The 15,975-nt window shown below is 46.4% G+C and overlaps 1 protein-coding gene across 1 annotated transcript; it reads right to left on the bottom strand.

Moving 5' to 3' along the window:
• Positions 1-7,295: 7,295 nt before the first annotated feature.
• Positions 7,296-15,597, bottom strand: DLL4 (delta like canonical Notch ligand 4; the record flags this gene model as incomplete). Its single annotated transcript, XM_080619073.1, has 10 exons — positions 7,296-7,434; positions 8,192-8,900; positions 9,326-9,545; positions 10,612-10,781; positions 12,213-12,343; positions 12,452-12,512; positions 13,453-13,722; positions 14,417-14,474; positions 15,157-15,420; positions 15,544-15,597. 10 exons carry the CDS (start codon positions 15,595-15,597, stop codon positions 7,296-7,298), a joined length of 2,076 nt encoding a protein of 691 aa, XP_080475199.1.
• Positions 15,598-15,975: the final 378 nt, after the last annotated feature.

A 15,975-nucleotide genomic window follows, 5' to 3' on the forward strand; every position in this document is an offset into this window, starting at 1 on the left:
TGGTTTGCACTTTGGGACTCTTCCAGGGTGGGTTGGCTGCAGAGGTAGATGGAGTCTGACCACAGTCTCCACTGTGGTTGGCAGGAGGAAAGACTCAGTGCTTGCAGAGGAAATGAGGGATTAAGCTTTTCTGTAGTAGTTACCTACAACACTGCTACCTATGTGAGAGGCAAGTCCATCACTACAGTATGTGGAAGACATAAAGTAATTGTGGGATCACCTGTATAATGCAGGCCACATAACATCTGAGGTTATGTTATCTCCAGATATGGACCACTGTATTTGCCTTAGCTATCAGGTCTCTCCTCACATGATATGTCAGTCAGAAGCTCTGAGTGACCCAGTCAGAGGGAAGGACATTGTGTCTCCCCCCTTTGCATCTCCCCAGGGTTGAAGAGCGCAATGGAAGGGGCGGTTGATCTATCTGTGGAGATGGGAGCACCTTTGGGAAGGTGATGGTCTGCCATCAGATATAAAAGGGACAGGACAAAGATACATGCTGCTCCCCAGAATTAAATGCTGTGCATGGAACAATTGCTTTAGCGTCTGAAATTATTGTTCTGTGCCCCATCATTTACTTGATGAATCAGAGAGTTCTGTCCTAACCCTGCAGCATGATAGACCACTGTGCTGCAGAAACATGCCCCAAAGCTGCACAGGGGAAGAGAAACCTAAGGACATAAGGAGGTGGTAAGACCAGCAGGAGGGAGGAGAAAGAGAAAGGATAGTTTTATGGTGCTGAGTCACGCTGTTGCCCAGGCGAGGTCTGAGAGCAGAGTAGGCAGGGTTAGAGCAGGCACAAGAGTGATGATCAAGGAGAAATCTCAGTGCTTTGGGTGTCACCAGCCAGCAGGGTCACTGCCCGCAAGATCTGGGAGCTGAGCTGGCAAAACTTGAACAAAGAGAGCGTGGAAGGGGGAAATCTTGATGTTGACTTTCCATAGAGGCTGTAAAACTGAAGTTATGAAAACAGTGAAGCATGGCAGAGGGCCATGGAGTTGTGTCAATTCTGCACAACCAGAGTTTGAATTGTGAACAAAATGTGCTGGTAGTGCCGTGCCTGCTGTGTAAAATCAGTCTGTATTTATGAATCAGGTATGTGAGATAAGGGAATGATGGGCAAACACAGATACATAACTGTCTCTTAAGCCACTAATGTACCTGTTAGTGAGCTGCTGTGCCTGTCTCATTTTATCATGAAGTAATGAAAAAAGACTGAGGAGCAATGAAAATGCTTGAAATGCATTTTTACAGAGATGGTTTCATCTGTTGGACTACATGGTTGCAGTTGCACAACAACTAATTTCGGCTTTCTCAGCAGCTCATTCAGAGCTGTTGCTGGACGAGTATTGTGTATCATAAAATGCATTCTGCATTTTTATCAAGATTCTCTATTTTATCCTGTTTTAGGCACATCCTGTATCAAACTGAATTTCTACAAGCACCTCTCATCTGCCCTAATTGAACTCTGCGCCCTGAGCTGTGTCTGCATCAGCACAGTCCTGCTGCATGTTGTCTCAGCACCAGTGGGTGCTATAGCTACGGGTATATCCCAGCATCTGTTTCCCCTCATCAGCAGGCTGGTTAAAGAGGTAAATGAAGGGCTGTAACCGAACATGGAACAACTTCAGTGAGGCACTGCAGGGAGCAGCACCCCTCTCGCTCAAACCAGCTCTGAAATTGTTTAGGCTGAAGGGCTCTGCATGGCCGTGAAATAGCTTCTATTAGGTGCTAATACAAGGGAACACCAGAGTTTCTCAGTCAGAGTCTGTTCTTAAAATTGTTGGTTTGTCACATTGCATTTAAGTGAGTTTGTGCAGTCTTTTGAAAACGAAAACCAAGTTTTGGTGCAGCCCTCGAGCCAAATCTGTTGGTGTGAACAATGCTGGGAGACGTTAGTTGTACAGTTGGACCTGAGAACTCTATCAGCTTGTTCAGAGAAAAGGTATTCTTTATCGGTACATTTGCAGTCCTGGCATCATCTGTGACCCTCAAAAGGAATCTTTGACATTCAGGTCAAGTCCTTATAGCCCAGAAGGATCTCGGAGCTCCCCCTGGTGAGCTCGCATACTGTGGCTCAGAGATGCACTCACGGCGGGGGGCAGGCTGATGAGCAGTCAGCGCACAGCACCTCTCAGTAAGGACATTTTTGGCCAAGCTGTGGGTTAAATCCAGGTCATATTCTGTGTTCAGCTAATTTGCTTGTGGTTTCTTTGGCAAGGACTCGGGGATGTGCACACGTGCATAGATTCACATATGCTTTCCATCTCCTCCTGTGTGGAAGCAGGCACCGCTCCTGTTTTTCCTGTGTGGGATCTGTGATCTATTCTGGTAGCTGCATAGTGCAGTCGTGCCTCCAGTAAATATTCACAGATTTCCTTGTAAGCTGATGCTTTTTTCTCTTTCCTCTCTCCTGTGTGGCTACACAAAGGCATGTGTTGTACCTGCTTTACCCTGTGGGATCTACATAATCAGGTCCATGGGTTTTAATGGATTTCAACTCCCTTCTGTCTACGGATACGATTTCCTGTCTCGTTTTGAGCAGGAAAAGCCGAGTCTTTTTTGGTCTTAGCATTCCTGCTTGCTTCGGCTTCGAGAAGAGTTCTCTGGCTATTTTCCTGTTTGAGTTTTGTGTGTGTTTTGTTTTAAGCAGGACAGAGTGCATGTGTGTATGTAATCCATGTGCTCAATTAAGAGAGGCATCTGTTGGGTTTATTTCACATTGCCGAGGAAGGACTGCAAGCAGGGAGCATCTGCTCGGCTTTTTGTCAATGGCTTGTTTTTCATAATTTGCTCTACAGGGTGAATGTTTGGGGAGGGGGAGGTGGCTTTTTATTTCTGCGTTTCATCCTAGATTTGTTTTTATGGTGGCCAGGAAAAAACTGGCTGGGATTTGAAAGTTAATTTTGCTAAGAATAGAACTGAGGGTGAAACAAAACCATCCCGAGTAAATAGTATTTATGTAACCTTAATAACACACCCAGAAGGACCCTTATAAACCATTATTTGCAGTATGTGAATGAAAAAATTAAAACAATTTGCTATGGTGCTTATCTAACGCCAGTGGGGGTTTGGGGGTTTGTGTTCTTTTCAAAACCAGCAGATTTTGGTTAGATTTTATTTTGGGGAAAGATAGGAAAAGCATCAACCACTAAGATGCTTTTTTGGCATTTTGTCAACAGCAGCAGCAACAAAAAAAGTCTGGTTTTAAAATAGAGCAGCACTGGTTTCCTGCTCTTACAGGTTTTGCTTTTGTGCATTCAGATGTTGGCCCTATCGCACCTAGCTGATATAGCGAGAGATTCAATTGTCCGTAAATGTATGTGCTTCAAAGGCTACTAAACTTGCTGGGGGTGTTTTATACACTTGTTTTGTGGCAACGTGCTCCAAAAGAGCTGTGAAGGATAATGACCTTGTGATGCCCTGGGAGGACACAGCTGCTGGTGTAGTGGAGGGAACTTGGGAGGAGAAAGCCTGAAACTCCCTCTAATCCCACCAGTGAAAGACAGATCTCACCCATCACAATCAAACAAGCAAGGACACCATCTTGCAGGTGTAAATGCAGATGCTGGGCAAGAGTAACCTGAGGGCAAGACCTAGGTCTTACTGAAAGTCTTTAAAGAAATGGGATTACAAAGAAATAGTAATCGCATCTTGTTCTGTAAGTGAAACCCAAGCCAGCCCAGCACAAATATTAAGCCACTTTGAAATGAGTTGTATCTGCATCTTCCATGCCATGAGTTGTCGTGGAAGAGGAAGAGTGAGATGTTAATAAAAATAACTTCCCTGACAGTTCAGTCCCACTCCATAGCAAGAGGATGTATATATATGTGTGAATATATGTATGTTATATATCACAATATAAATATGTATAACTTTGTCAGATGAATGCCACTCGGCTGAACAACTTTGTTGACAGCAGTTAGCAGTATAACTGTTTTACATAAAGCAGCTGACAGCAGCTGGTGTGTAAAGTGTGACTGTAGGGCTGGCTGCGGGGAGCAGGCAGGCAAGCTTACTTCAGGGGCTTCAAGTAAGCTTGGCCTGTCACAGAAGGACGGAACCTGAGGTGTAAAAGGACAAACCACAAGAAACGTCGTAGTAGCAGGAAAGTATTTTCATTGCTTGAAAAAAAAAATAAACTTCAAACTTTGTCATCACATTAAAAACATTACATGAGAAGTAATAAACATATTTACACTTCTGTTTTGATTATAAATATACATTATATACAAAATAATGTTATAAAACGTAGAAAGTTCAGTGCTTCTGATTTTTTCTTTTTAAATTACTGAAATACTAGTCTTCAAAATAAACTACAAACAGACAAACTAAAACCCATATTATTGATTTCTGAAGGTCATCTTCAAACTGGTCCTACGTGGTCAGAGCAGAAGGTCAGTAGTGGACATTATGAAGGGGTCTTGTCTGCACAGTTCAAGGCAGTAAATGGGTAAGTCCAACAACAGGATTTACAAGGGCAGGAATATCGCTGTCCGAGAGATAGCATGATCCAGGTTTCTTCAAAGAGATCTTGTTTCCTCCCTCCTCATTCTGTCCCACCCCATGGTCTCATTTCATTCATGTCACAGCACTTTCCACTGGGGTGTCCAGTATTGCTGTAAATATGCATATAAGAAAAGAGCTTCTGCACACCTCTGGTTTCCGGGGGCAGGCTTCCCCTTTCTGTGTAGCAATGAGTGGGTATGAAAGAAACAGGACGAGCCTAGAACCTTCTAACTCCAATCTCTACCTGTCTTGGCAGAGGGTGTCTCTGTGGATGCTTCACTATTGGGTGTTTGGAACTGGGATGAAGGACGGGAGGTGGGGTTTTGCAACCAGATGGAGAAATTGAGGAGGGGGGGGAGTCACACTGCTGCTTCTCCTTCAGAACATAACAGCTGCAATTTTGAGACTATTTGCAGTAGAAGGTGGCACCTAATTCAGAAACACAACATAAACCCCCAACTCTGTGTCAAAATAAGGCAGGGGGAGGGAGAGAATGAGGAAGGAGAAGTAAAAAGTAATGTCTATTCACAATCACTGGTAGTGCAAAGGGCATGAAAACAGCTGAGACAGCTCAGCACATAAAGGTTCTAGGAGCTGATTGATTTTAAACGCATTTGTAAGGCTTTAAATAGAGCTGGGATCACGCCTCCTCCTTATCAATGGGGAAGAGGCTGTACACGTTCCTTATCGCAACTTTTCCTTCTCGAATGTTTAAATCCACAAGAATCCTGTCCCACATTGTGGCTTGGGTCAATCAGTTCTCCAAAGCATCACCAAATGAGATGACATGTAAATTCGGTATTCCTCTTTCCTTCCTCCTCTCGCCCCTTACACAGTCTCCAATACATGCAGCAGGAGAGAGGAGACGCAAGTAGCTGTGTAGCAGGACGTATCAACCACCCCTGCCCAATACTGTTCAGGTAACTGCAGGAAGAGCAGTCAAGTCTTTGTTTGGGATTGTTAGATTCTCTTAACACATTTTAGGCACTTTTAAACCCAGAAAAACATGGAGACCTCGTTTATACTGTATCCATTATCTGCATAGCAATGTGTCTTTCTTCACACCTTCCATGGCAACATCTGTGATAGTTAAGTGCCTCCTCATCTACCGGCACCTCCCATAACCAGAGTTCTGGAAAGCCAGGGGTCTGTCCATGAGGAACTGGCCTCAGTATCTCTTAAAACCAAAATCCAACAACATGTTTAACCCCTCTCTCTTCCCTCTGCCTCCCCTCTTCTATAGCCAATGAGATTTCTGGTATCAAACTTCAAACAAGGGCAGTAAGAACAAAAAGGTGTATTGCATCTTTCAGTAAATTCACAGTCTGTCCAGTTCACCCAGTTCCATCCTCCGCCTGAGAGCAGCAAGTTGCATGTAAGTAAAAACAGTCCAATCCAGTTCTGAATTGTAAACAATGCAGCAGGAACGTCCATCTACTGGCATTACCATATCTGAGGTGCAAATGGGCTGATCTTCAGTCTTATACCTGTCAGGATATAAAAGAATACCAGGAATGAGAAGGAAGCACAGCACAGAGTACTGCGGAACAAGTGTGTCAAACCAAAGCAATTTAAGCCGGATATTACTGCAGATTAACTATCAGAGTTCAACGGTCTTGGCTGGGTCCAGAGACAAGGAATCACCAGCAAAAGAAGCTGTCTTTATGATGAGTATCCTCTCTATCTGGACTGAAGGCAAGAATGCTTACAAATATGTGTGCATTATGTCTCTGTAAAACGCATACAGTATAGTTAAATAGCTTGTGTTCAGAAGCATGAAACCTCAATTATGTGGAGAGAGGTTTCAGAGGCTGGCATTCTGAAAATAAAAGTACTTCTGGAGATGTCTGATGTAAATGTGAGAGTTTAGCTTGGGTCAGCAAGATCTTCAAAGGAAGATATGGTATGTAGGTCAGTTAATGGGAATGAAGCGTCTAGCTGTCATCTGTATCTCTGAAAATCCTTTCACTTAGTCTTAAACTTTTAATACTGTTGGTTGACTTGTGTTCCAGCTTGCCTTCAAGGGGAAATCTGATATCCACCCTGGCAAGGGAGACAGAATCCTGGAGATCCGACTTCACAGATCACTGCTACACAGCACAGCAAGCTTCTCTTTCCTCAAGCCTGAAACGGCTCCTAAAGACAGCTACACTAAAGGAAGCAGGTATTGGTTAACATCAAATTGCCTTTAACTTCCATGGAGCCTTTTTCCAAAGGGTCAGTAATTCTTTAGGAACTGGTTGCTTCTTTAATAACTCCTTTTTAATGTCTTCAGAGTTCAACGCTATGCTCTTCCTTTTCCGTGTATCTGTCCTCTGACTTTCCATGTAACATCAAGACTTCCTACATGGCTTTTATGCCTATCCAACAACACATCCAGCTACCTTCCATCTGCTGCTGGAAATCTACATAGCTTTGCCCATTTCCACAGAACACAGATTATCCATGCAGTCATGGGGAAAAAACATGGGTTTACATCAATGGGCCTATGAATGATTACTGTTTCTGTTTTTGCTGGCTACCTATTTAAGAGGAAATAATCCTACAACATGCTGAATTTTTACGGGCTGATGTTTTGTGCTTTCATCCCCTGCTGACATATCTAAGCTCAAAATCTCTGCTTTAATAGAATCAGGGCTGCCAATTTCCTTATTTTCTTCACTGTATGTTCTGTGTGGGCCACAAAAGAGGAGAGGTGAATGCTGGGAAGCATCGGGATCCCTGAAAATACAGTAACATCCTTATATGCAATTCAAAAGGATGATTTACCCCTTTACTTTGTCAATTTATGCTCCTCCACCTATGTTCTTACTTACCTCTGTGGCTATGATGCACTCATTCCTTTCTTCTGTTATCACGAAGACGGACTGGTACATTGAATCCCTCGGAGAGCATATCGCTGATATCCTACATTCCGGCTTTTCACTAAGGCAGGGGAGAGACAAATTAACATTAGTTGACTTCTAACAAGCCTGACTCTCAAAATCTATCATGAATATGGAGGGGTGTAATGAGATAGCCGTAAAGGTGTGGGAGGGCAGTGCAGAGGATGAAGTTTAACATGTTCTATGTGGTGGCAGGACATTATACTAGAGAAATGGAAATAAGCAATAGCTACTGTCTTCCTACGCTTCTGCTGTGTCCAACCTAATAGCCTACTTCTCAGATCCCTCAGTGTAACAGCCCCAAGCTGATCCCAGACAAGACTTTCAGTACATGCATAGGAAAACTGATGAGCCAATGAATACTTGCCGTTTTCCTTCTTTGAAGAACAGTAGCTGTTTTTACTCTATCCTCCTCAGTAAGCAGATCATTTTGCCTTTTTAGTAAGTAAAATACTTATTTTTAATCACTATATGCCTAAACTGCTGTTCCTCCAAGTTCTATTGAGGAAGGAAAGACACTTCTTTCTTTCACCACTGACTTAGCCACTCCCATTCCCCTTCACAGTACCCATACTAGCAACACCCTGCACAAACACTTAATCCAATTGACTTAGCTAAGGATAACACTTGACTGTGACACACATACTCCAATATGAAGATTCCTGGATTTGCCCTGGTTTGTTTTGTATATTAGCTGTTTGAGGTTTCTTTTTCGCCCCATATTTTCTCATCTGTTTCTAGATTGGAATGAAGATGAGAAGCCTTAACAAACACTAGAAGGAAGACTGCATTCTCACCTGTGTAATCGGAGAGGGGACTTTTCTCCTAAACACTTTTCACTTTTGTAGTATTTCTCCTCCTGTGTCCCTCTACTTGTCAGGTCTTTTACCAGATTGTAGTCCAGTTTATGATTCTTGGGTTTGTAGTTTGATTTCTCCAGCCCACAGTCCACTTCAAGGTCTTTGTTTTTATTGGTGTTTTTGAGCTGGGAAGCTGGAATGAGATTGTCCTTCTGGAAATCAGAGAGGTTGTTCATTGTCTCCAAGTCTTGCTCTGGGTGCATCCTCATCTGTCTGATGACCATTGCTATCATGCAGAACAGTATGAGCAAAGCCACCAGTCCCACCCCCATGGATATAGCAATCCAGGGGACTGGCTTAGGAGGAAGTGTAACGGGCACTGAATAAACTGGCAATTCACAACGGTTGCCCATGAAGCCAGAAGGACAGTAGCAGACGAAGTTGGCACTATAAAGTCCGCTGTAGCATGTGCCTCCATTCTCACATGGTCCAGAAGCACATTCATCTCTGGTTTTGATGTCACAGTTCCTGCCACTGTAGCCTGGCAAGCATGTGCAGGTGTAATCGTTGATCAGGTCATGACAAGTTCCCCCATTGGAACATGGGTTTCTGGCACAATCATTGATGTTAATCTCACATTTCTGACCAGAGAAACCAGGCCGACAGCGACACACACGGATCTGACCAAGGTAAAAGCAATTGCCATCTGAGGAGAATAAAGTACAATTAAAAACAAGTTAGTCTGCAAGGCACTTCACTCGGAAAACTAAACCTCCCCCCGTTAGCATTTTGTGCTATCTCAATAAGAAAGAGGTTATTTTACAGAACAAGCTCATTGTATCCCATTTGTATCACCATGCCTTAAAATATTCCCCTTCTAAATACACAACAAAGTTAATTCAATTTACTTAATCCTGCCATCATCTGATAAATCTTGTGCACTGTTTTGTTGCACAGAAAATGCCAGTGAATAGCCCAACAAGCGAGTAGAATTAGAGTAGATGTGGAATACAGCAGGGAGAGGGACTAATGTACTGAAGGAAGAGTAGAGGTCAGATTGGATTTCTATCACTTCCACACTGAAAAGCACGAGTGATGCAGGGACACGGAGTTTGGGGTAAGAAGACTCACCGTTTGCACATGGGTTGCTTGTGCACCGGTCCACTTTTTTTTCACAGTTTGACCCTGTGAAGCCAAAAGGGCAAATACAAGTGTAGCTAGCTCCTTGGTCTTTCTCCAGGCAGGTGCCACCATTGAAGCACGGAGAATCTATACACGTCAAAGCGCTGTGCTCACAGTGAGTGCCATAGTAGCCAGGGGGGCACAGGCAGTGATAACCATTCTCCATATCCTGCAAAACACAACATTAGGCCACTGTTATTTGATGGCACCAAATAATAGCTGTTTGCATACTTGATTTTGGTCATCAGCGAGCACTGTTCAGTCCCTGCCCATCCACTGATGTTCAGTCCCTGCCACACTGATTTGACAAAGGTGACATTTGGCGAGTAAATAGCTGCAGGCTGGACTGTGAGAGATAGAGCTGTGAACCAGCCGTATGCAGCTACGCAAGATGCAGTTGCAGGGAGCCTACAGGCAGCTAGACAAAAACATTACTAATACCACTACTGTCTACTGGGATCCTGGAGGTCTCCCAGAGGAGAATGTGGTATGTGTCAGCCTACACAGCTGGGATCAGGCTATTTGTCTTCAGCCCTTTTTATTTTACAAGGGCTTACACTGCTTTGTCATAGGTAAGTCCCCACCACCCAGCTCACAACCAAACTGCTTTTTCTTTCCAAGTCATGTATATCCAAGGCCTGGGGAGAATGGAGCTAGGGTCTTGCACCATTAGCTTTAATCTAAACATGCATCAGATTATATTTGCTATCTATAATTGATCAGCCTTTATCAACAGGTAAAATCAATCATTGACTGAAGCCGAAAACATACTGAAACACAAGACTGCAGGAAACTAGAACTGCAGAACCCTGTTTCATACAAAGTGTTCCAGCTGATTGCCCTCAGATTGTCTGACACTGCAGCAGAAAACAGAAGTTTTCTTTTATTTGCTATTAAAATAAAGACTTAGCACATTTCTGTATGAACCCTGGTTTGAGCAGCTTATTTTTTACAGGCCTGCTCCCTCACCAGCCTCGCATCTTGCCAAGTTCTCATAATGGCTGCCACAGAAACCTAAGGATCAGTTGACTAGTTCTAATCTAGATGATACATCTCCTCCTGTGACAGACTTCCTCCCCTGACACCTCTCGGGAAGGGTTCAGTGTGGTAGCTGTGAGTGTCAGTAATGAACCTGTGTACTATCGAATTCCCATTATGTTGTTACAGAGCCATTTGTGGGTAAGGTATACTGGGGCTTGCTTCACACAAAGACTTCACATTTAAAATGCTCTCACCGTGCAACTGCCGCCATTCCTACAGGGATTGCTGTCACACTCGCTGATCTCATGTTCGCAGTCAACACCAGTGAAGCCAGGTTTGCATGAACACGTGTAGCTGCCCTGGCCGGTGTTCATGCAGGTTGCTCCGTTTTTGCATGGTCTGTGGTGGGTGCAGTAGTTCAGATCTGCGAAGATAGCAGGAGATGGAGAAAATGTCTTTTATGGCTGGGAAAAGACATCCAACCCTAACCATTCTATGATTCATATGAACACACTTCAGTCAACAAAAAAGACCAGATTTTCAACGAACTAATTAATTCTGTGACCAACAGGAAGAGTGGGGATGATAATCCAGGTTATTATCAGTAATAATCAGGAGTTTCAAGTTATCCTCAGTTTTAGATACTTCTCTATGTCTGTCACTGTAATACATGAGCTCTGCATTTTGAGACCTGGCAAAAGTTTAACTTTCTTACTGCTTTTGTATACTCTCTCTTTTTTATGGGGACAAACCCATTAGCTGCAATGGGATTAGATGCCAAGTGGGGAATGTACTTCCTAAGTGTGTGTTCTCCAAAAGACATGCCACAACACTATGTACACAACATGTCATACACTAAAAGAGTAAGCCCCATCTTTGAAAGGTGTGCTGCAAGGCACATTCTGGGGAGGTAGGGAGGGAATAACCATGTTTTGGCTTGGAGATTTAAACAAACACTGGAAATCTTTTATTGTTTATTTACCATGCTCTCTTGTTATGAATGTTGGTAGTTTAAACTGTCTAAATGCTCTGCTAAGCCTGATAGTCCTCTTTTTTTCCCTTTAAATTTGAAAGGGAGGTTAAGTGCACAAGTTCATAGGACGTAAGCAGAAAATCTTTATTATCTCTATAAATACCATAGAGTAATTGGAATACAACTGGTTAATAGATAACTACAAGCAGAAACAGAGCCATGCAACTTTACTTTTCCTGCTTTATTCAGACTTCACCATCTTGATCCTTTAACTGTCCTGAAAACACTTAGCTGGCTTTGAGCACTTCGTGATCTCAGTGCCAGCAATGCATATATGGCCTTGAGGACATGACTGCTCAGCTGGCTACAGTTCAGTGATTCAGTGGGTTGAATAGGTGGAAGTGGTCTGGTGTACCTTAAAATGGAACCTGTACTTTTCATTCTTGCTTACATGATTTTTCTCTCATGCTCCAGACTTATCACATGAGTTAACTTCCTTGTATGCAAAATAAGGAAGGCCCAAATGATGGTGTTTACTGCTGCTGGAAACTGTTTAGTAAATTGTTATAGTTGTACAGGGAATAAGTTAAACTTCACTGGAGCAGGCAGAAAACTTGCCTGTTAACGCTCATCCATGTTGTTGGGGTATTTCCCCAGGAGGAAAACTTCCTTTTTTGCAAGAGCTACCAAAAAGGTTTGCATGTTTTCAATCAAAATTACTGCAAATACAGGAATTGGTATCTAGGACAGCGGTGGTACAAACTGATGCCTATGAACATGGACCTTGCAGAAACTTAGTTCTACATCAAATGGGTCAGATTCCTTAGTCCGGTACTGAGGAGTACCCAATCTTGAGCCATAAGCACAACCTCCAGAACTAACCTTGATCACAGAAGAGGCCACCCCATCCTTCGTCACATATGCACTGCCACTGTGTTTTACACGTCCCGTGGCGGCAGCCTATATGGGGAATGCATTCATCACAGTAGCGGCCTTGCCAACCAGGGCGACAGCTAAAAGAGAAGCCAAATTAAAACATTAATGACATGGAAGAGAGTTGAAGTTTCTATTACAAGGGGATGTTTTAACTGAAGTTTGGATTGTGATTGCCATCTACTCACATGCACTCTCCAGGCTTGTTGCAATATCCATTCTGTTCAGTGCATCCAGACAGGCAGATGGCTGTAAAGAGAACATAGGAAAGCAGAAACGTTTAGGTAAATACACATAGCACTACAGAATATGCTTTTTAAAGGGTGAATGCCAGCTTTAAAATAACTACTTTGAAAAACGGTTTTGCAATTTCAAAGCCTTGTTTTAAAAATTCTTTGTACAGGGAGCTCTGGAGCAGGAGGAAGTGGGAAAGGAGAGCCAATACTTGACAAATTGTCCTTTAGTGTTTCTGTTTATGCAACAAACATGAACTCCTGCTAGAAAAGGAGCAAGAGGAGGTGGTTTTGGCTTGTGCTCACATTAAGATTCCCACTACTACACCGCACCACCTGCCTCATCTCCTCTGGCAGCAGGAATGGTAGAAGCAGTTGATGGACAAGCTGCTAGCATTGTCAGTTGGAACAGGTATCGCTGATTCAAGGTTATCAGCCCAGCTCCTTTCTCTGCTAGCTCGCTCTTTGCTGTTAATGCTCACAGAGGTGAAGCACAGCACTGGCAGGCAAAGGAGGCAAAGTCCTCAGCATGAAACCTTCTCTCTCCAGGCAGGGAGTGGAAAGGTCAGCACGGAAACATGGCCCCAGGAGCCTGCAGGTCACCATGCACGGTACCTTGCTGCAGTGTCAAAGCCACCGTGTTTTAAGGACTGACCACAATGACAGATACAGCCAGGGCCAGGCCAGCTCGTGGAACGGGACAAGGGGACATGGGTTCGGCTCCCTTCATCAAATGAGCTTCCTGATGGCATGAGGGGCTGTGTTTCCTCAAGGCTTCTTGGGCACCATGCCTTCTCCCACGCTTGCACTCACTCAGGAAAGAGCAGGGCCTTGGGGAGCCAAAGTGGGTGATGCTACAAAGGGCATTGAGACCCCAGCGCTGCTCCCAGTGTGTGAGTGGAGCCTCCAACCTCCCTCTGCCTCTCGGCAGCCGTTGCTGGCGGCGGGGCGCTTACGTTCGGTGCAGTACCCGCCGGTCCAGCCGGGCAGGCAGGCCAGGCTGCCGTCCGCCTCGCAGACGTAGTGCCCGAAGCGGTCGTCGCGGCGCTTGCAGAGACGGGAGCAGCTCTCGCCGTAGTAGTTCTCGCTGCAGACCACCCGGTAGGAGTAGCGCAGCTGGGTCAGGGAGCTGCTCTGCACGTCCTCCGACCAGTCCTCGCCCACCGACAGCGACCGCTGGATCGACATCTGGCTGATGAGCCAGTCCTCGGAGGGCGGCCGGGAGCCTGCGGGAGAGCGGTCCCGTGTCAGCGGCCGCCGTGCACCACACACCGCCCGCCACCGAAACCGCAGGGATAAACCTCCCCTACCCCGGCGGAGGGGAGTGGAGCCGGCCCCTCGATCCCATATAGATACATATATATATGTATAGAGACATATGTGCGCGTATATAAGCGTATGTGAGGGTGAGGTGCCCCACGTAAGAGGGTGGCCGCCGGGGGTGCGCTCACGCCGGCCGAGGGGGGCTCAGCGGAGGGGCCTTTGAAAGCGAGGGCTGCCGTGAAATATCCTTTTCCTCTCTGCTCAGAAAAACATCCCAAAGCCATTATTCCTTTCCAAAGGGCGGAATTCGAGCAAGGTGTAAAATACAGGAAAAGGCGGCCGGGGTTCGCTGGCAGCCTCCCGGCTTTCTCACCGCAGCCCGCCTCGCTTTCCCACGCCAAAAATAAACCGGAGGAAACGCAATTGTGTTGGAGATTAGGCCAGAGCAGAATCAAAGCGGCCCCTGATGGATATCGTCGGGGGACCGGCTCCTGATGGTGGGATAAAGCCGGTCCCGGGAGTTATGGTATAAACAGCTGAGCCGGGGCTGCCGTTAACCATTTCGGGATTGGGGAGGGAGGGGGCGGATAAAGAGGGGGTAAAGGGGCGCTCCCGACGCGAGAGCGACCCCTGCCGGCGGCGCGCGGCTGTAGTCACCTTCCGGCAGGTAGTTGGCGGGCGCGTGCCAGGCCTGGATGATCAGCGAGAAGGTTCCCTGCGGGAAGAGCGGGGGAGAGACCAAAGTCAGACCGGACACCCGGATACCTGGCATCCCAATGGGCACCCCAGCAACCAACCGGGCACCCGGCATCCCAACGGGAGCCCTCGCACCCCACCCGGCCTCCCAGCGGGCACTACGGCATCCCAAACGGGCACCCCACCGGGAACCTCATCGGGCACCCAGCATCCCACCGGGAGCCCTGACACCCCACTGGCCACTCAGCACCACCGGCCCGGGCACCGTGGCACTCCACGGGGAACCCTACCGGGTATCCCCGGCATCCTACCGGGCATCCCAGCACCCCCGGTACCCACCTGGCACCCCAACCGCCCGCTGCACCGGCATTCTCCCCGCGGCTACGTGCTTCCCTCTCCCTCCTACAGCCCGCGGATCCTCACACTCCCCCCCACCCCTTTGCTTTAATAACGTTTATTATCCCAAGTGCTCCTGGACTGGGCGCGCTTTTTTAATCGTGGGTTTTTTTCTTTTTTATTTTTTTTTCCTTTCCCCCCTTTTTTTTTTTTTTTTTTTTTTTCTTTTCCCCTTCCTCCTCCTTTAAAGGAAGTTCTGGGAATAAGTCTAAAGGCGAAAGCTGTTTGTTTACGCTGCCGCGCTTCGCCTTGCCCTGCCGCCCTACTGCCCCAGCTCCGCGATCGGGTTGGAAGTGGAATCTCACCGGCCACGTGAAGTTAAAGGGCAACTTGATGGGGCTGTCAAATCTCTCCGTGTCCTTGATGCTGAAGGAGTTTGTCCCCAGTACCGGGGTGATGATGCTGCCGAAAGTGCAGGAGCCTGGGGAGACCACAGCCTGAAAATGCTTCAAGCAAACGCGGAAGAAGGTCCTGCAGTGTGGGGAGCAGGGCTTCCCGCTGGCCAGCGACCCGTGGCTGTTCACGAATTCGTGCAGCTCCAGCTGGAAGACGCCAGAGCCGGACACCCTCTGCACAAAGGGGAAACACACAAAATAGCCAAATCAGACCTTACCCGGCTCCGCCACGCAAACTTGTGCCATCACCCACTTTACAGCTCGCGAACCCTCTTTATTTTTGCGATGTGCCATTACCTGCTGCAAAATCATTAACAGAAACGTCAAGCCAAAGGTGCGCAAGGCTGTCATCCTTGTGTTATTCGAGCTCCCAGGTCTTAGTGGGTTCAGTTTTCCTCCTGTATTCCTCAAACGGTCCAAACGAGCGGTTCTCGGTCGAGGAAGAAAAGAGGCGCGTCACGGCGGTTCGGTTCTCCTGGAGCAACCCGCTCTTCCAAATATTCCCCGAGCACCAGCAGAAATCGGAAGGTAAAATCCAGGTGTCGATCCACCCCCTTTCTGGGTATTAATCCTGCAGCCGACCGCCGAGCTCCGATCGCCGCCGTCGCCTTTATAAACTCCAGGGCCGGGTGGGATTGGTGGGAGCCGCTCCTCCTTCGGCCGGTGCTGGCCGCGCTCGGTAAATGGAAAACTTGCCTCGCTTCGAGCTGTTTATATAGTTGCCTCGCA

This window comes from Psittacula echo (genome assembly GCF_963264785.1).
Source record: "Psittacula echo genome assembly, chromosome: 5".
Taxonomy (NCBI): domain Eukaryota; kingdom Metazoa; phylum Chordata; class Aves; order Psittaciformes; family Psittacidae; genus Psittacula; species Psittacula echo.